At 36.4% G+C, this 23329-nt stretch overlaps 2 protein-coding genes across 4 annotated transcripts in view; one reads left to right on the forward strand and one right to left on the reverse strand.

Annotated features, from left to right (window-relative positions):
* The window catches only part of LOC116174812 (RAB11-binding protein RELCH-like), a 21011-nt gene extending 19696 nt beyond the window's left edge, over positions 1–1315 (forward strand). The window contains exon 14 of one of the 2 annotated variants that reach the window (XM_031492803.1): positions 826–1315. In XM_031492803.1, coding sequence (XP_031348663.1) covers positions 826–1081 — 256 coding nt within the window. In that variant the 3' untranslated portion in view covers positions 1082–1315. The remainder of the gene's footprint in view (positions 1–825) is intronic. The other variant, XM_031492804.1, reaches the window with a different exon arrangement.
* LOC116174813 (D-aspartate oxidase) lies at positions 1203–22655 on the reverse strand. Of its 2 annotated transcripts, none has more exons than XM_031492805.1 (5): positions 22338–22655; positions 8580–8788; positions 8403–8526; positions 2668–2970; positions 1203–1713 (listed from the first exon to the last, which is right to left on the reverse strand). In XM_031492805.1, exons 2-5 carry the CDS (start codon positions 8774–8776, stop codon positions 1324–1326), a joined length of 1014 nt encoding a protein of 337 aa, XP_031348665.1. In that variant the 5' UTR covers positions 8777–8788; positions 22338–22655; the 3' UTR covers positions 1203–1323. The 2 variants fall into 2 exon arrangements, with proteins under 2 accessions (XP_031348665.1, XP_031348666.1); XM_031492806.1 differs by lacking the exon at positions 22338–22655 and adding an exon at positions 15455–15589.
* Between the last annotated feature and the right edge of the window lie 674 nt (positions 22656–23329).

Here is a 23329-nt window from a genome sequence, read left to right on the forward strand (position 1 = left end):
CTGACCATTTTTAATTTTACCATTTGACCATTTTTAATTTTAATATATTCTTTGGTGGGTGAAAGTGAAAAATATCAGGAAACCATCTACACAACAAGTCGGGAGCAAGGGGCCGTTTTACAAGTCATTTAACGCGGGAATCCCTTTTAATAGCTTGATCATAACCTCAAATTGGATTATTGCACACAAAAGAAAAATTACAAAAAAACGGCCGTTCTGGAGACGAAACTATGTAAAATAATAGCAAAACAGATGTGTACTTACACTCTTCTCACTTTCTTTATCCAATTATCTCTGCAACTCATATGGTCTGTTGGGAAAGCTGTAGAATTTTACAGAAGAGTCCGTATTTATGTACGAATTACTGCATCCAAGAACACAACAAGAAACTCTGGACGAATGAAAAGTGTTTTTCGAAGTCATAATTGTTGTTTTATTTGGAGTAAGCTTGAAAATATTAATACAGTAATAAACGGTCGATGAACTTGTTTCACCACATCTTATGTTAAATTCTCCACCAGACGGCGCCACATCCGAATATGCTACTCGCTTATACATCTATCAAAAGCAGTCATTATTAACGCATGTCTGAAATGTAAACTTCAGGCAAAGAGTAACTTCTTTGCTTCAGGTTATATTGAAAATATTATTTATTTATTATCCCTCTCTTGTTCTGGGCCCTCAACATGGTACCTATACCTATTATGTGTGATTTGGACAAAGAAGAAAAACATTTGATGAACAAAAACTCTCTTGCTATTAATTTTGCCCACCGTCCATTGGAATTTGTCTCACGGTTTTGCGACTACTACTAATTTTTTGCAGATCACTGGAGGCGATAGTAGTTGAAAATCCGTCGTTATTGCCGCACAAAGAGTCCATAACTTCTATGATACGGGAAACCGAAAATCGAATAAACGCGGCGGGCGTACAAGTGCCGTCGGACCGGGGCGCGTCCAACACTCTCGGACAGAACGTAAATCAAGGAGTAGAAGAAATGAAGCAGAGAGTGAGTAAAATATTTAATAAGCCGTCGAGCAATCCTTTACCGAATCTGCAAGGTATCTTTAAGAAAAAGTAAATTCTTTGCCTATCTTTAGAATTATGTAGTCAAGTTTGTGATTCAAAGGTAGTGCCTTTCATATTTTCGTATCTTAAGAACTTATTGATTAGGTTGTGAAATGTAATTTTATATGTGTCTGTTGTACTTATGTATTGTTTATTGATTTTTCTAGTGCATGTTATCCAATGTTAACAATGGGAGAGGTAATTTTTATATTCTATTTGCTTGTTAAATACATGTTAATGATTTTTTAAATATTATTACAATTTACTGTTGCCCATCAGCATCTCTCTAACCAGCTCGACGGCGTATTTTGATGTTCCTGGCGCTGTGGTCACTCCGTATCCTCCGTGTCCATAATTGTGGACTACCTTCAAAGGTCCTCTTTCAGTTGTTAGTATCTCCTTTTCGACTCGGACGACATCGCGGTGAGGTCTCAGACCGACGCGCTGTCCCAAGAGCGGTGCAGTTTTCAAACTCGGCAGCATAGACTCGCAACGTTCTCGAATTGAGAGCGTGTCGTATTTGCATGGCTCTGTGTTATACGACTCGTACTGACGGCATCCACCAAGTGTAACATCTCCGAAACTCGGAATGACGTAGGTATCGTATTCCCCATAGAAGAATGTTTTAAGCCATGGAGCGTGAACCTACAAAAATATTTCTGTTATCAACAATGCGAAAGTGAATAGAAAACAATTTTGCAAAAAAGGCTGAGAGATCAGACAAACTTTAAAATCTGTCCGTCCAAGGCCTTAACTACTATTACAGTTTTCAATATATTTACTTAATTTGTTGTTTTTGCATTTGGTAGCTTATAACCCTAGGACCTGAGCTTCTTTACAATTAATTTGAGCATGTCCAATGTCCACTTTCATATTTATAGAGATTTATTTTTGAAATTTTTAGCAAAGATTCTTCTAGTAAAGGCAAACATATCGCATATTTTAAACATCGGATGTACGCATGCGCAATGGTAAGCTTCTGATGTATAAGAACGTTTATACCTTAACTTATTTTCCTTTGTGCACATAAATAGTTCGTTATATAACCTTTTGGGATGGACTGATCAATTCATGGAAAATGCCCTAAAGTTACTTTCTTGAAAAATGACGATTAACGCCACGCCTATCTTTTCGAAAGAATGCCCTTTGAGCAGCTTATTACGCTAAGGAAGAGTCAACACTGAAATGAAATAGGTAATTTATGTTGTTTTCTCCAAACCATGTATTTGAATCATCGTGCCTACATGCCCCTATTACAACATCTGTATCAGTGCATCCACTAGTATGGACACTTCATAATTTTGAATTATAATTTACGAAAACGTTTTGATAACACAAAAATGAATGATACACGTTCTATATGAACGTTATTAATGAAACTTGTGTAACTAAAATCACTCGACTACGCCTCGTGAGTTTAACATTACACGCGTTTCATAAACGAACTTGTATCATTAATAACTATTATTAGGTCAGTGTCATCTTGATAAGGATCTTTGAATATATAGAATAATCAAAGATAAGTATTAGTCTGATAGATTTCGAAACCTGTACCTATTTTAACTAACTATAGGTAGGTGTACTCGTTTCTCCACTTACCTTTAGTACTTGACCTCTTATTGGTATCAGCCTATTATCGTTACACAAATTTTTGGCTCCAAATCCGGTACAATTGACGACGACATCGTATTTTCCCGCAAACTCTCCAAACGCGTTGACCGATTGACGGACAACCTGCCCGTTTTCTGAAAGATATTTCTTCGTCGCCCACGGTAGATATACGCCGCAATCGACGAGGAGAGTCGTGAAGAACGATCCGTACTTCCAATCGCCCGGGCACAAGTCAAATTCTTCTCTTGTCGCGCTTCTGTACAGTGGTACTAAACCTTCCAAGTAGGGATTCTGGAAGACAAATTTTATTAATGTTGGACTTTTATGCTCGTAAAAAATACAATACTAAATAATAATAGTTGTCCCATGTTTTACGAGAAATACTGTCTTTGCTAGCGATATTTCTGTTACAGTGAGATATCAATAAGTTTCCTGACAATGAAATAAATTACGCGAATTACAATCTGTACCAGGTAAAATGATACATGAGTTTTTCCGTTTCCCTAATAAATTTGGTAGCTATATAGAATTTGCGGTGTATTATATGGTATCACCCTGTATGTTGTTATGTTTAGTATCACTGCTGTTATACAATAGACACAGAATAATGTACAATATACTGACATGTAGAATGGCTAAAACATGTAATAAACGTTAATCCACATTTTATCTGTATCAGTTGTCATCATCGTTAATAATACATGCGGCACCACCTGCTACTACTACTTAAAGCATAATTTAGTTCTTGTGTCTCTTGGGAGCAGAGATAGCAAGTCTCTGCTTGGAAGTACCTATGATTTGCCATCATATTCACTTATGCTCACCTTCTAGATTCCTGGTTTGGCGATAGTTGGGGAAAATAGTGGAAACTGTGTTGTCTCACCTTCGCTAGAATTACAAAAGCTTACAGTACTAACGCCAGCGGTTGCTCTTTACAAATATTGGAAGAATGACCGCATAGCTTTAAGTTAAACAGTTGCTAAATTCAGTAGCGTTAGGAACAGGTAGGTAGCCATCAGAGAAGGTCTGCAATTTCGTTGTGTGCTTCCAATAGTTGGATCCGGCGGTCACGGGGGTGGCAAATAACTGTAACCGCATTAGTTACGAGTTTACGACACCTAATGCCCGGACTGACCTCGACTCTCTACTGTAGACTTTCCATCTTACTTTTAACAGAAGCGTTTTATTGCACCAAAGATTAGTCACCTGTTGTACCGGGTGACCCAATAAGACTGTTCCTCGGCCATATCTCGGGAACCGTTCGTCGTATGACTTAGGTGTAAAAAAAATTACTGGGTAAATCGGTTATGAAGAATCGTTGGAAAATATTTTCAAGATCTAAAAATGACCACCAAAGGGCGTAACTGCCATCTTAAATTTTAAAATTGCATTTTCTTTCAATTTCGCATAATAAACTAAACAACCTTTTTTCACATTTTTAAGGAGAACCAGTTTATCCGTCATTTTCGTAAAAACAAGAACAAAGATGGCGTGGGGCGTTCAATTGTTTTTGCAATAGCCTGCTTTAACTTCTTAACCGTTTGACCGATTGTAACAAATTTGGTATCGTTGAAAAGAGTATTCCTTGGGCAACAAGAATCAAATACAGTTAATTTAGTTGAATTATTCTCCGCCAGGAGGCTAATTTTGACACTATGATTCAAAATCCTAAAAAAAATTAAAAAATCAAACCGAATGATACTTTTTCTGTATGAAAAAGTAGCCAAATAAAACCCAAAGAGGCCAGTGAAAACCGTTTTTCAAAATCTCGTTTCTAACCTCAAATATTGGGAAAATGAGATTAATTAATTAATTAATAAAAATGCTTAAATTGTATCTTATTTGACGTATTTCCGGTATTTGTCGATGGCGCAAAAGAAGGTTTGGAAAAGGACCCTACACTTTTGAGTAGGCCTTGGAAAATAAACAAATGAAACACGATGCATTATAAAATAATAACAGCCGTAATTTGTAAATTATTCTGCTATGTTTACATTCAGAAAGTTCAGTTTTTTGAATTTGGAGTCTTTTATAAAATGCCGATTTCTAACCAAAAGCTTTCGCGCTATCGACAAATACCGGAAATACGTAAAAAGTAAATGTAAGATACAAGCTAAGCAGTTTAATTAATTAATCAATTAATCTCATTTTCTCAATATTTGAGGTTAGGAACGAGATTTTTAAAAACGGTTTTCACTGGCCTCTTTGGATGTTATTTGGCTACTTTTTCACTAAAAAAAGGTCATATCATTCCATTTGATTTTATTGATTTGTTTAGGATTTCGGGTCATTGTAGCCCCCTGGCGGAGAAGGATTCAACTAAATTAACTATATTTTGGTTGATTCTCATTGCCCAAGGAATGCTCTTTTCAACCATACCAAATTTGTTAAAATCGGTCAAACGGTTAAGAAGTTAAAGCAGGTTATTGCAAAAACAATTGAACGCCCCACACCATCTTTGTTTTTGAGTTTTTGCTTTTAGGAAATTGATAGATAAACTGGTTCTCTTTAAAAATGTGAAAACATTTATTTAAGTTTATTATGCGAAATTTAAAGAAAACGCAATTTTAAAATTTAAGATTGCAGTTACGCCCTCTGTTGGTCGTTTTTAGAACTTGCAAGTTGTTTTCCAGCGATTCTTCATGACCGATTTACCCAATAATTTTTTTTATCCCTAAGTCATATGACGAACGGTTCTCGAGATATCGCCGCGGAACAGTCTTATTGGGTCACCCGGTATACAGATACCTTGTTTTGCTACCTGTTTGTGCCCCAACCAGTTCTTTGTTTTATAACTTGCTTTTAACCTGTTTTTTTGTATCATGTTTTGTGTAGGTAGGTTTTAAGGTACGATTTATATTTACCATGCTTTATTATTTGACAACAGTTTTACTATTGCTCATTCTAGATTGTTGACTATTAAAATAACCACAGACAACATATACTATGTCTGTGAAATAACTGATCAAAATGCAAAATACGAATTATACATTACGCCATTATATTGGTTTTTTTGTGTTCCTTTCCTACGACACTAGCGTTGTTTTGAATTTTTTGTGGTTGCACAGTTTTTTTTAAATTGTGTCATGCAAGATATAATTATTTGGCAGAATTTCTTAAATTTTTTGGTTGTCAATCGTGGGCGAGAGGTCCTTAAATACGGTCCTGACTTTAAATATGTTGGAGAACTTAACGGCGTGATTGCCTACGGTTACAGGACAAACTTTGTTTCTTTTGCATAGCCGTCGTTACCTGATGGGTTGTTGATTGCTGCGTCATGTGAATTTTGTAAAATAAACGGAAAATCAACTTCACGTTGAGTTGATTTATAACCGGGGATGAATCTAATTGAATGTGTGGAAATAGTTGATTGGTGGAAGAGATTTATTTGCGTCAAGGGATGGGTATCAATTAAAAAAAAATAAAGTCGTGGGAAAAGTTGGTAACCGGAGAGAATTCTTGTTGAGCCGTGAGTGCAGTTGGGTCAACCCCCTGTAAATGTCCGTGTTTTATTTTGTGAATTCGCGCTTAGAAATGAACATTATGTCTTTATATATAGATGTGACACCCTAATAATTGAGAGAGTGCATTGCCTTCGGAGAAATTTTGTGCTTAGTAATACTATGGTAGCGAAGTTAAGTACGTATAAAATAAATGCGAAAAGTTTTAAACACGCGAAATAAATCTTGTGACCCTATATAATAACTCGAGAAGAATTATCATGTCGTAATTCTTCGCGCATCTAAAGTGGTCTATAGTGTGCAAATGATATTTTGCATACGACATCTACATTTTGCCGTCGGTTTACCTAATTTTGAATGACCATAATTTGAACTGCCAATCAATGGTGTCACTCATTATACGAGACCTAGGAATTTGTATCGACTTTCGTTTTTATAAGTTAGGATCAATCAGTACTTCGGAGATTAGGGGAGCAAGGAATATAATCAAAGGTGTCATTCATTATACGAGACCTAGGAATTTGTATCGACTTTCGTTTTTATAAGTTGGGATCAATCAGTATTTCGGAGATTGCGGGAGCAAGAAATATCGCCATTATTTTTGTGTAGAAAAACAGTAGAAAACCGTTTACTTTAAGGGTGTTGCACATTTAAATAGTAAGAAAGAACTCTTAAAGATTCGGGTATTTTTTCTAACCAATTTTTAAAAAATTACTTTTCTCAAGATGCCATACCTGAAACAAGAAATTTATACAATTTAATTTCTTTTTGATTTTTTTAAAATCGGTATACAGTGTGTACCAGCTAAACCGCACCATAGCGAAACGGCAATGTATATTTTCGCGAAAGATCCACTTGGAATTAGCGTTCAACGTACGACTCCCATCTCTTTATAGCATCAGACAAGCGCAATAACGTACGTTGAACGCTAACTTCAAATACATACCAAAGGCTTCGTGGCTACTAGATAACGAGATTACGATCAACCTAACTTCGAATTGATTTTATGGAGGAAGTAGAAATTTTTTTGTAAACTGACTACTTAAAAGCAGGCCGAGATATTTGTATTTTTACGAAAAATTTTTATGTTTACTGTATACACTGTGTCCAAGATAAGGATGTCTATCATGGGGATCTCGGAAACCATAGAAGATACGAAGATGGTCAAATTACGGAAAAGATGCACAATTAAAGAGTTATTTTCATGCTTTAAATAAAACCAGAACATTCCGATTACTTCCGAAGATATGCCAGAACATAGAGTAAATATATATTATTTACTCTATGGTCAGACACACCAAAATTTGCTGATTTGGTTTTTATTTTTTTCTGATGTTGTTTGAACAGATACAAAAAAATCAAAAACACTTTATCATTGCCACTTTTGAACTCTACAAGTCACCGTCGAGATGTTTCAATACAACGTTTCATTTAAGAGAAATCATTATTTTCGTATATGGTCGGCCCGAGGCCCGTAAAAAAGTACATACATGCACTATTGACTTGCATTTTTCATTAGGTAGGTACACAAAAAAATAAAAGTTGGCCAGTAAAATTTGTCCCATATAGGTATTCTCGCACGATTCGAGCGTTGTGCGCGGGTGCACCATAATGTTGAAACCAACGCTGTCCAAAGTATGCCAGGAATAATCAATAACACTGGAAATGCAATAACAATTCCGAGTACTCTGGTAATCTGAGATCTGGGAATCCAGAAACTACGATGCAATTGCATTAAGGAGGGGGTAGTGCGAAGAGATATGGGTAACAGCACGTGTACATACAACGGCCTCAATAAATGAATCCAAATTCTACTTCTATTAAATCACATATTGCACCTGAATTACCTACACCCGATAGGTATATGGGGTATTATGTGTGTTAATTCCGGATTACATAAATAAAGATTCATTGCGCTGTTGCAATTAAACGGAACGTGCAGTTGATGTAAGAAACGTATTACATAATTTGAATAAAACATTTGATAAGATTAAACAAATATCTGCGAACATGAGTTGCTAAGACATTTTAAAGCATATTATTTTATTGCGCATTTTATAGGTAGATTGTAAGCAAAGAAGTCTGCGTTTTCAATTTACTTTCCACATGGAATTGCAGTTTGGTTAGTTAAAAAATGAATCTCGTTAATTAAGTGACTATATAACTTTGTTATCAATCAAGCAAATATAATTTGATTACTTCGCATAATGTTTTTCGTTGCGTTTCAAAAACAAGAAGATAAGTGTTGCAAAAAAATCTTACCCGAACTACAGAAGCTGAAACTTTTGAGAACATATAACCGGAAATCTCAGTAACTCCGACCAACGGGGCTTCGGCGATCTTCCGGATAGCGTCCCAATGATAGTACGAATTATTGATCCACTTTCTGAAATCTGCGCGTTGTACCTACTGAGCGCTTTATAACTATTTCTACTTTACCTTGTTATGTCTTGGTTGGGACCGGCAAAACTCGGACTAGGCCTGAAGAGACCGGCGGCGACGAAACTAGTCGTGTCCTGTTGAAATTTGTCGGCGATGACCGTTACTTTGGCGTTTCTGAATTGACTTTGCAGCTCTAGGGCCGTAGTTAGACCCACAACGCCTGCACCTACTACGGCTATGTTAATGTCAGCCATGATCGTTGGTTACTAAAGATTTTTGGTGTGCCAGTTACGGTCATTACTTTTAATTGATTAGATTAGCATTGGTTCAAAGTTTACTGCTTGCCCATCTTAATAGTAGGAGAATTTTTACAAAAGAGATGCCACATGCGCCAATATACTTTGACAAAAATAAACATCGCGCAGTAGTAGAACTGTAGATCTTTTTATAGAACTTCTGTATACCCATACCCAGTGTGGGCAAATATTATTCAGCAAATAACCACATATTATTGAATGGGATTCATACAAACCATTGTACCCATTTAAACAATGCTATAACCTTGACGTTTATCGTTAGTTAAAAATTGTGTAATTATGGGCAACAAACATTTTAAAACGGTTCTTTCTAATGATAGGTACTGCTTCCATGATATTTACACTGGTAGCACAGATTTAAAAGATCTGTGCTGGTAGGTACCTGCGTCTGGTATGTTTTACGCATTGATACAGGGTGGCTTCTTAATCGTGCACAGCATTATAAAGAATCATTTAAAGTTACAATGTCCGAACGTAGATTAAATGGAAAAAATGTTTCCGAATTGATACATGCTATTGTGTTGTTTGCGTCAATCACACATCGATGAAAAATAGGTACCAAAATAGGAGGTTTGAGGAGTAACACAAAGTTTTTTCATAGGTAAGGTATCATAAAATCGCTGTTTTCAACGATCCAGCATGTAGAGCAGAAGTGTTTGGTTGCGCTCATCCAAATTATGCTATACTGCTAGAAGAAATTAAGTGACCTATGCTGCTGATTATACAAACGTCAATGTGGTTGATAGCAGTATCGGTTTAATATACCTAAGATATTATACGTCTATTGCGTTACCATATTATAATATCCTATCTTATGTAAACAAGCGCGTAATTCCCGTATTACGAAATTATTGTTTAAAATGGTTTTTTTAACTCTTGATCATAAATGGTCCAGTGCCATGGACGACTTTAAATAGAAACTTGACTCAATCCGCAGGCGATCAGAATATGGTGAAGCCGATTGAAGACTTGATGAAAACTTTTGAGATCTTTTAAACGCAAGTAAAAAATCCGTCTATGAAGTTAATGGTAAATGAACTAAATTGTAAACAAATATAGCAAACGAGCTCCTGATGGGTATGGCTATACTATGCTATATGCTCATTTTTAATTTCATGCAATTCGGATCATAACATACAACTGAGTCTTTAACACGTACAATGATCCAAATAGACTCAAACCTTAAGGAACATTCGGATTTAAAAGAGTGTGGACGCAAATATCCAGGGTGATTCTCTTTCTTAATTCCACCCGATTCATAAACCCTATTATAAGATCGCAAAGAAACAAGTGAGTTATATGTGCGCGTGCAGTCTGTTATGTAACTTAAAAGTGTTATTTGCATGGTTAGTGAGCCGGATACTTTCTTTTTTCTTTAAGCCGAATAAATGCGGCTGTTTTGATTTGTTTGTAACCGATAGATTATGTGTAAAACGAACTCGTGGAATGGAGATAAGATACCTATACTTTATTTATTTACTAATTCTTATAAACATTTACGTAGTAGATATATTATATTCAGCAATATGAATATTTATTAAGAAACTGTCTTACTTATTTTTGTACAATTCTCTTTATAATTTTATCTAATGAACATTTGAGAAGTTTTGTTGACGCTTTCGAGCACGTTGTCAAGAGCAACCTTACTTATTAATTAACCCTTTAAAAACCTAGTACTTCGTGCTTAGAATTTCGTCAGAAAATCACAGGCTGTTTTGACAGTTGTAGAAAAAGATATTATTTGCATCGACTATGAATTATGATAAACAAATAGGTACAAATACTTACAAATATTTTAAAAAACGATATTTACAACAAGTTAAAAAGTAATCGTAAACGATTTACAAAAAGCGCATTTCTCATTTGTAAGATGCAACTTTTATTAAAATCATAAAAATCCGGCTACAAATATGAAAGATAGCGTTGCACATGGGCAATCCATTTTTGACGTGATAGGTAGGTACTTCAATTTCAGTTTATAAGAAAAATTTCACTTCAATGCTTTTCTAAATAAGAAAGTTAGAACTGCGCATGCGCAAACCTAAATATTGAAACTAATGTTATATTTTCCTTTGTTCCAAGCGCCTAAGTATCCAATTTCATTTAAATGCTTCAATAAATAAAAAAAAGTTGACACTGCATGCGCAAAACCAAATTTTGAAACTGGCGTTTAATTTTCCTTTATTCCAAGTGCCTATGTATCACATTTCATTTAAATGCTTCCATAAATAAAAAAGTCGGCACTGCGCATGCGCAAACCAAATTTTGAAACTGGCGTTAGATTCTCCTTTATTCCAAGTGCCTATGTATCACATTTCATTTAAATGCTTCCATAAATAAAAAAGTCGGCACTGCGCATGCGCAAAACCAAATTTTGAAATTGGCGTTAGATTTTCATTTACTCCAAGTGCCTATGTATCAAATTTCATTCAAATACATTTATAAATAAAAAAGTTTGCAATTCGGTTTATAAATGGTCGACATGCGAAAAGGGCACTGTGAATTTTGAATCGATTCGACTCAACTTTTGGCATTGCGTATTATATGGCTAAAGCTATGCCCATATTGTTTTCATGCAATTCAGTTAATAACTAACGGAGATGTAAAAGCGATCGGACATTTCTAAACAAAGTTATCGTTCACACGGACAGATAGAGGGACAGACAGACAAAGGAACAGACGGACAGACCAACAGACAGCAATACAAAATTATAAACGATCTCTAGGATCGTTAATAAACGGCAAAAGTGTAAAATTCTAGAACATGTAGGTAAAAAACGGTTTGTTGGTTTTTTTACAATAACTTTTTTAGAAATAAACGCAGAAAAAATTCCTTCCTTGGGGCAAGCCTCGACACCATAACGAACAAATAGCGAAAAAAAGTAGAACAATATTTCTTAAGATAAAGAACTAGTACCGTCTCATAAAACGAGCGGACGGACGGACGGACAAAGTGGCCACAATAGCGCATTTTTTTTATTTTTGTGGAAAGGCGCTAAAAAGAAATCAAACAGCCAACTTAAAGATAGGCAACTCAAATTACACTTCAACTGCCCCTACTGCACATTAGCAATGCACATTAGGCCCCGTTAGGTTTCTGTGTTTTTGTTTCAGTTTTTGTTTGTTGAGTACCTAAGTCATTGTTTAAATAAGTATTTAAACAATGACTTAGGTACTCAACAAACAAAAACACAAACAAGTATTTAAACAATGCCTAAGTATAGTGGATGTAGGTAGGTATATTAAAACGAATTGTCAATTTGTTTTCCTTGAAAACGAAGCCAAGTGTTGAGTTTTAATCTAAAAATTGTGAAATCAATTATCTATTATGGATTTCATTTCTGCAAAAAGATTAGATAGAACTTCTCGGTAGTAATTACATTAGATATTACAGAACAATAGTGTCAAAGCGATAATCGTTAATCGGGGATGCCCCTTTGATTGTTTAATGTTTGAACAAGGAAAACCGTTCATTAAATAAATTTGAAATGAAATTTTTCAGTAGATATATGCATACTATCATTGTGCGAATGCCGAAAATTGATGAAACAGGCCAAGCTAACGTTAGAAAAGTTAAATTTAAACAACTTAAAAAGTCTACGCACGTGTGCGGACGCCGATAGCGTATTTTTCATGTTGCCCCTGCCTATTGGGGTAGCGCGATTTGCTGCGCTGCCAACGAAATTGCCCAAAAATTCAAAGTATATTAAGGTCAGCAGGTGCACTTTATCGGCTGCGCTCTCGGTTTGCAATATTATCCGAAATCGGTTAAGCAGACTAAGACGAAAAGGAGGAGGAGGAAGAAGAGAATGAAGAAGAAGAGGGGGAAGATGTGCTATGTTTAACCATTGACATATAGAATGCGTGTGCCAATTCTACGCGCGGATCTACTGAGCGTGAGAGAGAAACTGAGGCAAGTGTCTGTATCGCGCTGCTGTTGGTCGCATACAATCGACATTGCTGTGGTAGTCAGAGTTGGACTGGGTCACTGGGTCAACTGGGTCACCTGGGTCACTAAATTAAACTGGGTCACTGGGTCTCTGGGTCACGTCATACTATTTTCAGTTAGACCCAGTGACCCAGTTTGACCCAGTGACCCAGTTTGATCCAGTGACCCAGTTTGACCCAGTGACCCAGTTTGACCCAGTGACCCAGTTTGACCCAGCGACCCAATTTCACCTGGGGACCCAATTCGACCCAGTAACCTAGTTTGATCGAATAACGCAGTTAAGTCAGTGCCCTCGGTTCAAGTGTACAGATTATGACATAAATGAGATGCTGGTTTGTTGAAAATAATACTCCATTGCTTGACAACTGCCATTTCTGTGATGTTTGCTTTAATACTGCCGTAAAAAACTTTCCATGTCCCGAATTGTATTAGAATAATGTTATTTCTAAACAGTTCCCTCCTTCATTTCTTTGTTTCAGGGCTTACCAGTTTGCTTACAGGTGTTCATTCACATTTAATTTTCTTCTACTAGTTAGCTTAATCCAAATGAATCTTTTCTCTAAATACTTTCATTGACTACTTGACTACAAACTATAAACAAATGCATTTGATTTTTTTAGGTATTAGTTCTCTTGAATGAAATTGGGCTACGTGCTTGTTGGCGAATATTATTGAGGAAGTTTTTTTTTTAATTAAAAGTTACTTGAAATTGTTTTGGATGATACCTAACAAGAATTTAATTACTGGGTCACCGGGTCAAGATGGGTCACTAAGTAAAGCTGGGTCAAGATGGGTCACTGGGTCAAGCTGGGTCACCGAGTCAAGCTGGGTCACCGGGTCAAACTGGGTCACTGGGTCAAACTGGGTCACCGGGTCACGCTGGGTCAACTGGGTCACCGGGTCACTGGGTCACCGGGTCACTGGGTCAGTAAACTGACTGGGTCACCGGGTCACTGGGTCACTCTATGCTTGACCCAGTCCAACTCTGGTGGTAGTGCGACTAACACAAGCCCGATAAAGAGAGCGCTTGCCTCTTAGTTTTCCCATCTCGCTTACCTGGCAGTATCCGCGCTTAGCATTGGTACGCGCAGTGATGGTTTAACCGTAGCTGACTGCCAGAGTCGCACAGTTCAACGCAGGTGGCTAGGCTTTGACAGATGGCAATCCCTACACAACAGTGAGTTTAGAACCAAAAAATAACAAGTTAAAAAGTAATCGTAAACGATTTACATAAAGCGCATTTCCACTTGCATTCATTTCCCATTTGTAAGATGCAACTTCTATTAAAATCGTAAAAATCCGGCCACAAATATGAAAGATAGCGTTGCACATGGGCAATCCATTGTTGACGTGCTACTTCAATTTCAGTTTATAGAAGAATTTCATTTCAATGCTTTTCTAAATAAGAAAGTTGGAACTGCGCATGCGCAAACCTAAATTTTAAAACTAATTTACTATGACTAACTAATAAACTAAGATTTTCCTTTGTTCCAAGCGCCTAAGTATCAAATTTCACTTAAATAGTTCCATAGATAAAAAAGTTGGCACGGCGCATGCGCAAAATAAAATTTTGAAACTGGCGCTAGATTTTCCTTTATTCCAAGTGCCTATGTATCACATTTCATTTAAATTCTTTCATAAATAAAAAAGTTGGCACTGCGCATGCGCAAAACCAAATTTTGAAATTGGCGTTTGATTTTCCTTTATCCCAAGTGCCTATGTATCAAATTTCGTTTAAATTCTTCAATAAATAAAAAAGTTGGCACTGCGCATGCGCAAAACCAAATTTTGAAATTGGCGTTTGATTTTCCTTTATCCCAAGTGCCTATGTATCAAATTTCGTTTAAATTTTTCCATAAATAAAAAAGTTGGCACTGCGCATGCGCAAAACCAAATTTTGAAATTGGCGTTTGATTTTCCTTTATTCCAAGTGCCTATGTATCAAATTTGATTCAAATACTTTTATAAGTAAAAAAATTTGCAATTCGGTTTATAAATGGTCGAGATGCGAAAAGGGCACTGTGAATTTTGAATCGATTCGATTCAACTTTTGGCATTGCGTATTATATGGCTAAATCTATGCCCATATTGAATTTCATGCAATTCAGTTCATAACTAACGGAGATGTAAAAGCAATCGAACATTTCTAAACAAAGTTATCGTTCACACGGACAGATAGATGGACAGACAGACAAAGGAACAGACGGAGAGACCAACCGGCAGGCGACAGATAGCAATGCAAAATTATAAACGATCTCTAGGATCGTTAATAAACGGCAAAAGTGTAAAATTATAGAACATGTAAAAAACGGTTTTTTGTTTTTTTTACAATAACTTTTTTTGTAAGCGGTACAGAAAAAATTCCTTCCTTGGTACAAGACTCGACACCATAACGAACCAAATAGCGAAAAAAGTAGAATAATAGCTCTTAAGATAAAAAACTAGTAGCGTCGCAAAGTTAGCGGACGGACGGACGGACGGACAAAGTGGCCACAATAGCGCATTTTTTTTTTATTTTTGTGGAAATGCGCTAAAAATGGAAATAAAGTTTTCTTAGTTCTACCTAGGTACTTCTTTTTATTAACGTGACGTGCTATTGCTCTAGGTACTAGATAGTACCTGTTGTATTCAATCGTATGTACTATACTACAAAAGTATATACTCACAGAGAGTCCTAACGAATTTCTTTTGCAACAGTTTACAGTAGGTAGGTAGGTACTATATATACTCGGCCACTAATTTTTGGGTAGATAATGAGGGATAAAGGCGCCACTATTACGAAATAAGTAATGCTTAATTCTATAATAGGTAGGTACTCAAATAATTTACGCGGTGATAAGATTGGCGCAGTTATCTATTAGAATAAGTAAGTAGGTACGATTCGCTTCGAATGCAAGATAGAAAAAAAGTACAATTGAGTAGAGTCATTGAATAATTTTTTATTCAATGGTGGAGTTAAATAAATTGATTTTACAACATAAACTCAATCGAAAAACCTACGTAGATTCTATAGTAGGAATTATAAGGTATCAAGGGCGTTATTTCTGTTAACGGCTGTGGTGCCTTCAACGTTTTATGTCTTACTTCCATTAAATTCAACCAATACATCAATATGAATCAATTTGCAAGAATAACGAAAAGATAAAATAATTAGTCCCGCGAATATAAGTACAAAGGATGCTTTATATCAGGCGTGGGCAACCCACGGCCCGCGGGCCAAATCCGGCCCGCCGATAAGTTTTGTCCGGCCCGCTAACATAATTGAGAGTTAATACTTCATAGGGCCCACAAGTTACATTTAAAATTTTAATTAATTAATTAATATGATTATGTTACACGTACAGCATCTAGTGGGCGCAATCCGAAGCTTCCAAGGCATTTTAAACGCCTATTTAAAGATGCATTTCTGGTTTCAGAAATATCGCCAGGTATTTTCCAGAATTTTCCTCACGATATATACGGGGTGGGGCAATACAAGGACAGGTGTTTTGGGATTAAACAACATTTTTAAGCCATATATTGCAACAAATCTTAATTAAGAGCATAAATGAAAATTTGGATACGAGCTGAATATGGGGATTTATTATCCACGTCTGGTAAATTTTGTATGCAAAATCATGTCAATTTTCAAGAGTACTTATTGTTTTTTTTACGAAAGCAAAAAATAGATATAGACCAAAAAGAAATAGATAAATATTGATTTCTTTCAACATACTTTTTATTTGGATTTTCAAGTGTGGCCCGTGGTGCATATGGAAAATTTTATTTTGGCCCCTTGGAAAAAAAGGTTGCCCACGCCTGCTTTATATAATATCATCCTTGTATTAACACCCATGTTTGCAGACTTTGAAGCAGAATGCCTTTCCGAATACTTACGCCAATGGTAATGCCGATAATCTTTGAGTCGTCACAGTCGCCACCATCAATAGATCATCTACGATGTATCAATCTAAACAGTCCCAGACAAGGGTGAGACTACGTAGGTGGCATCTACACTCGGGTTTTGTGTTACCCCCCCCCCCCCTCACTAACTAATTACCCAATGGGGGTTTACAGTGTAGTTGAATTCCGCAGTTCTAATTTAATAAGCGTGTACCTGAAACCATAAAACATTTTTTTGGACAGTAAAGGTTTATTTAAAAATAGAGGCTGATTAGCAAAAAAATAATGAACATGTGCGGTTTTAAAGGTTTATTCAAAACGATATGATTGTGGCGGGCTCTGTGACGTAATAAGCCCGACCAATCAGCTCCTAGAACCATTCAGATGACATAACGACTTGGCAATATTGCAGGAGAATGGCATTTATAACTTGCGTCATCTGTCACAGGCACTTGTCACTTTCGTGCTAGATGCAGTTAAACATCCCTCTCAAAACGTCAAATGTGACAAACGTCAGACCCTCGCGTAAGGTTGCCAGCTCACTTCTACGTGATTGGTTGTAGGTTTGTGACGTATTTAGTCTGAAGCGTTTCAAATTCGGACTAAAAACACAGCTTTTCAATAATTTATTTTGGGTTTATTTTACTCGCAAATAAAAATTGAGGACACACGGGTCTTTTTATTTTTAATGGACTTTGTGGATCAGAAATAAAAAATGAAGGCGGGATGAGCCCATTGCTAAAAAATTTCACTTGTTTCCTATTTTGCGGTTTTTTACGTAGCGTTCCTATATCGATTGGTCGCATTCTAGAATCCACAGCGATTTCAGTAAATGCGGGAAGCGAGACGGCGTATCCGAGGCGATGCCTTTGGCTGTGTATTTTAATATACGGTCTATTCATGGTCTATTCAGTATATCTTCCGTTGCACGTCATTACCTGAAGAAAACGACGTACCAACGTAAACTTACTTTCGTTTATTAGGCAACACATTAAGCATGTAGTTTATTTTAGCCGCAGCAATTGGTAGCATTTCGCTATGTTGTCGCGTTTAAATTTGTAAATTTGACAGGTTGCTTTTGGTTTACTTTTCGTTTGATTTGATTAAAGGTGGGTTCATAGCTCTCCGTTCATTCGTTGCGTTGATCCGTCAAACGGATAGTACATTTTGTTAAGGTTCATAGCAATCCGTCCACATTGTACATTTGCAAGTATAACCATAACCTAAACTTTGTTTTGTACTGTACCCTCCGTGATTTTCAGTATGTAAAAATGGTACGAAAGTAAGAACACATTGCTATCTGGTTATTTCCGTGAAGAACGAATAGGAGAACGCTGTAAACGTACCAAACATAACCTCACTCTTGTTAAAAACGGACCAACAGAAACGTAAATGTTCAACTTCAACCAACTTTTCCGTCGTAAACGGACGACGTACGATTTAAAAATTTGCTGTCTTCTAATTGGCTAACGGACAAACGGAAACGTATGAACGGAGAGCTATGAACTTACCTTTAACCCGTCAGTAATTGTGTTAGATAACGGGAAAACAGACAACATTAAAGTGTGGTTAGGTGATCATAATGTGCAGTTCTCCGACAATGATTTGAAAGCCGAACTGTTGAAAAGGTTGCACAGTAAGTACGTTCGCAAATTATTTGATATTATCTAAATCTTGTTGATACTTTTAGGAATAAATCAGCTAAAATCTACCGTATAACGCATTGACCACTTAGCCGAGCAATACGGTTACTTCGTTTTACGATTAGCACCCTATCATCGTGTTTTTAATCCTATCGAACATATTTGGGGCATAGCGAAAAATTACTACAATCGACACATTGGTAGAGATGGACGAAGCATTGAAAATTGCATAAACATGTGACAAGAAACACTACAATCGATAACTTCGGAAACGTGGCGCAATTCAGTTAAGGATACGGAAACTGTAATACACGAGTGGTACAAAAGAGAAGCAATTAGATCTTGAAAACGTTGCTACTATTATTATAAACTTTGAACACGAAAGCAGTTCTGATGATTCCGATTAATTTGAATATCATCCATCACATCACATAACCTGTAAAATGTTATATTTAGTACTTTCTCTGTAAAAGAGATGCTACATTTGTACGGTTCATAAGTTATTAAAGTATATTGTATGTATATTGTGGTTCCAATTAACGAAATGAATAATAAAAATTATTTTTATTTTATTTAAGGTGTGCATTGTTCACACAAACAATGCACTGTCTTATTGACAAGTGACATAACCTAAATCGCTCAAAACTAGATTTGGCATTATTGCATAGTAATTACGTCATAGAAAATGATGACGTGCAACGGAAGTTATACGGAATAAAGTGTAGTAGGCCAACGCTCCTATACCAACGTATGACAAAGTGGCATCTACACACTATAGGCGCTTTCTTTCGGCTACTTCGCGATCATGATTTCAAGATCGTGATTCGTAGGATCACGTTTTACGAAAGAACGCGCGAATTTAAATCAAAGTATGGTTAAGTACATATTTGCACTCGAATTACGTATTTTTTGATTGGACTATGAAAATAACTTAAATACAAGTGGAAGTACTTGCACGATTATGCTCCTCTTCAGTTATAAATATTGACTAACCTAACAATTGAGCAAAAATATCCTTGCATTTATAGGTTAGGAATTCGGGATCATAAAACTTTTATGTTCAGTTTGTTTACAATTTTAGCAATCATGATTATAAGATCACACTTCGAAAGAACGTGATTTGACAATCCAAACGCGTTTGGATCACCGAAAGAAAGCGCCTATCATCTATTAACCCCCCCCCCCCGCTTTGCCTACAAATTTTGTATTTTGAAACTTATTTGCAAACGCCGATGACTAGAACGATGCGATTGATCGCCTATATCTATCGGCCACGTTTTACAATAGAAGGTCAAAAATTGTACTACGCATGCGCAATAAGCAACTTTCTTATTTATAGAGTAATATACAAATTTGTATGTTAGGTCCCTCTAATAAAAGCAAATAAAGCGAATGCGCCAAAAAAACGTAGCGCGCATGCGCAAAATGCAACTTTCTTGTTTACGAAGCAATTTCCATGGTAGGTCCCTCTAACACTGCGCATCCACAATCGACAACTCTCTTATTATCATTTTTAGATTAGGAGTAATTAAAAGATCGGAGTACCTCGCGTCGACGATCTAACAGATCCTGAAGATATCATTTTAAGGTACCTACACGGCTACACTCCACTTTAAAAAATGTAAGTACCTAACCTTGACGCGGAATAACCGAAAAAAATCTGCAAAAGTCAACTGTAGATGGTTGCGCATCTATAGTAATTATTTTTGAATGTACAGGGTGTCTCATTTTATTGGATGATTTTAAAAAAATGAACATCTTGTTGTTTCGATATCATTTTGTTGATGTTGATCCGAGTAAAGGGCAGCAATTTGGAAATGAGAAAGTTGGATTTAGTTATTCAGTGGAAGTACCACTATATTTTATTTCGTTATTCGATTTTATGTTCTCTTCAACTTTTATAGACTATCGAATAGCGATATAAAATAGTGGTAGTCCTATTTGAAAAAAAAATAGTTACGGGACTTTGAAATTGGGAAAATTTATCATTTCATTGTGAACACCCTCTATCACTAAATTCAACTTTCTCATTATCAAAGTGTTGTGTTAATGTCCTTCACTCGGATTAACATTCTTGCTCAACGCTACCGCTACGCTACGATTCATAAACGCGAGGCTTGCTTATGGGGAATTATCCGGAAAATATTAATAAGATGCCAACCTATAATATAAAATATACAAGGTGTTCTAAAAAATCACTCCCGGCGTAAAAATGGGACACCCTGTACATTCAAAAATAATTTCTATAGATGCGCCACTGTAATATATTAGATTAGGCAACAGCCGCCATCTGACATTTGCACAAAATGATTTTTAACCAGGTATGAGCTAGGAAAGATCGACGTACTTAACTGTTATAGAACTTTTAGCATTGGAAATGCTTATGTTTTTTGTATGGGTATGAATTTACCAGGTTTACCGAGTAGAAAAAAAGACAGTGGTGTCGCGTCTAGTGTTGAATGTACCGTACTCGACTGCAATCGGTAAATTCAGGAAAAGTCGCGGATACTGTCGATACGGTACTTACTTAACAGTGCGCAGGGGTTTTGTTAATTCGAATTGAAAATTCTCGCGCATCGCCCGTGATAGTATTACAATTACAAACATGTTACGCCGCTTATTATTCCGAAAGTTCACGTTTGCGACACGAGCGAGCTTGCGAGCGAGTGGAGCAAAATTATTCCGGGTGAATAAAGGTTATTTATGGCTTTATCCGCTTTATGTTTATAGGTTATACGGTTATCATTTCCAATGTCTCCGATGGATGCAAGGATTGCGAAATCTGTGAATTTTATGATATATGTGTATCATATCCATTTATCTTGAGACTATTTAATAACTTGTGGGATCATATTTTTTGGGAAAAAGTGTCATACAACAGTTGTACAACTGTAAAGGGGTAGTTAGTCACCTTGAGGATGACCTTGATCTTGACCTCCAAGGCCTTCAAAAAATGTTTAATGAGGCCCCCTAATTTTGAAGTTTGTAATAAGTTGTGATGTACCCAAGTCGACAGCTCCCGCGCTAACGAAAGCGGGAAAAACACGAACTCGGAACACCTGCGTAGTAACACAAACCTCGCACTCGACAATGTCCGTAACACCTACGTTGTGGAAGGCCAGGTTGCACTCACTCGTACCCATGCTAATTATCGGAAAGGCGGAACGCAAATAATACGCTTAATTGAAATTGAAACACAAATAAAGTTTATTAAAGAACTGATCAAGAGTGTAAAAATGAATCAAAAGGCCGAAAGACATCCTACAAATTTAGACAGAATACATTTAAAGCCAAAAAGTGCCAGGTTCCACTAGAACTCGTCGGACAAAAGAACCGTGCTAAAGAAAATTCCGACTCACTGTTCACAGAGGTGAAATCTAGAGGGAAAATCTGGAGAATGAGAGGTAACATTGGATAACGCTAAACACATTTTACAACACAGCTACAATAGTTATACAAAGAATAATAATCCGAGTAAGTAATTCTTGAATTGGACAGATTGAAATCTGACGTTAATGCAATACAAACTTGATAAGTTAAAGGATGGCCATCACAAATAGATTTAAAAAGCACCTTCAATCCTTTCTCATGTGTGAAAGATACATTCCGAAGTCTCTTTACATAAAGTGCATAAAATAAACATCATTAATTAGCCAGACCTCCTCCAATCTAGCAGGTATCTAAGATCCTGGATACGGTAACCTTAGACTAAAGTTGTCGTTCGAAATACATGCCGCTAAGTATCTTTTATCACTCCGGCATGTACCTCTGCAAGGGCGAAACGGTTAATTACACTCAAAAAAGGCTGATTCATACACAAAGAATTGAAGTCGCTAATCAATCTAAATGGGTTCAAAACAAACACATGAAAATTGATAACTGGCCAATCTTCAACAAATCAAACAAGAACCACTTTTACATGAAAGCAAATTACACCAAATTCAAGAATCACTTTACCCTGCATTACAACTAGCTGAAGGCAACATAATCTACAATATAAATCAATTACAACTAAGTACATTACCTTTCTGTTACAATGAACAACACACTAACTGACTACCCAAAGCAAAGTGAACTCAAAGAAAAAAATGAACCTGTGGGAACTCGAAAAGCTAACTCGGCAAAACTAAATCTATCCACCATTTCCTCCCTATACAGACTACTATTGTTATAATTGCTGACATTGAAGACTGAATACATTGTTGAATAATAAACCTATTGTTTTTTCATGGGAACGCTATTGAATTGTGGCTCGGTATCTGGCAACGGTAGCTTAAACGGTGTCTCAATATACGGTAACGGAACTTCTTGTTTGAAATTTGAAAGCAGACATCTCAAAGTAGATCGGGAAATTTTACTATCGGACAGTGTCTTATTATTTATCAGTTGCTTTTATGCAGCAATTAAAGTAAAAATAGGTTAGAGTAGGTCTCTTGGGTCTACGATGGTAATGGTCAGATGTGTCCCAAAGTTTAGATCCCCAAACATGTACAATGCAAAATTTTGGGAGGTTACAAATTTCTTTATAAAAAAAGAGCGACGTCATAATGTGTCATTTTGTACACCTCTGCAAAATAATATAAAAAATTCTAGCTGAAGTCGCCCTTTTCTTGTAAAAAAATGTCTGACCCCCTTTCCCCCTATAGGTAGGTACCTACTACCATTGTATATCCACCTTATACAATGGTACTACTCAAGGTCAGTACTCTACTAACCTTGAGTACTACTACCCTTATACGTGGCCGTAGGGGGTTGAAATTTTATGACATGTTGGGGGGGGGGGGGGATAAAGGGGGAAAAGAAATTTTTAAACGTATCTGTTTATTCCTGTCCACGAACCTATAAATTAAGATGGACTGCTGATCAAACAGTTGCATAGAGGCAAAATGGCCCTAACATGGGCGCGGCCATGATGTGCACGTTTTAATTATTTTTTAGGGGAATTTTCCTAGCGGTCAAATTTCGAGACTATTATTGTAGCCTTGGAAAATGACATGTGTCACAGTAATTTATTTA

The sequence above is a fragment of the Photinus pyralis genome, unplaced genomic scaffold, assembly GCF_008802855.1.
Source record: "Photinus pyralis isolate 1611_PpyrPB1 unplaced genomic scaffold, Ppyr1.3 Ppyr1.4_LG6, whole genome shotgun sequence".
In the NCBI taxonomy this organism is placed as follows: Eukaryota; Metazoa; Arthropoda; class Insecta; order Coleoptera; family Lampyridae; genus Photinus; species Photinus pyralis.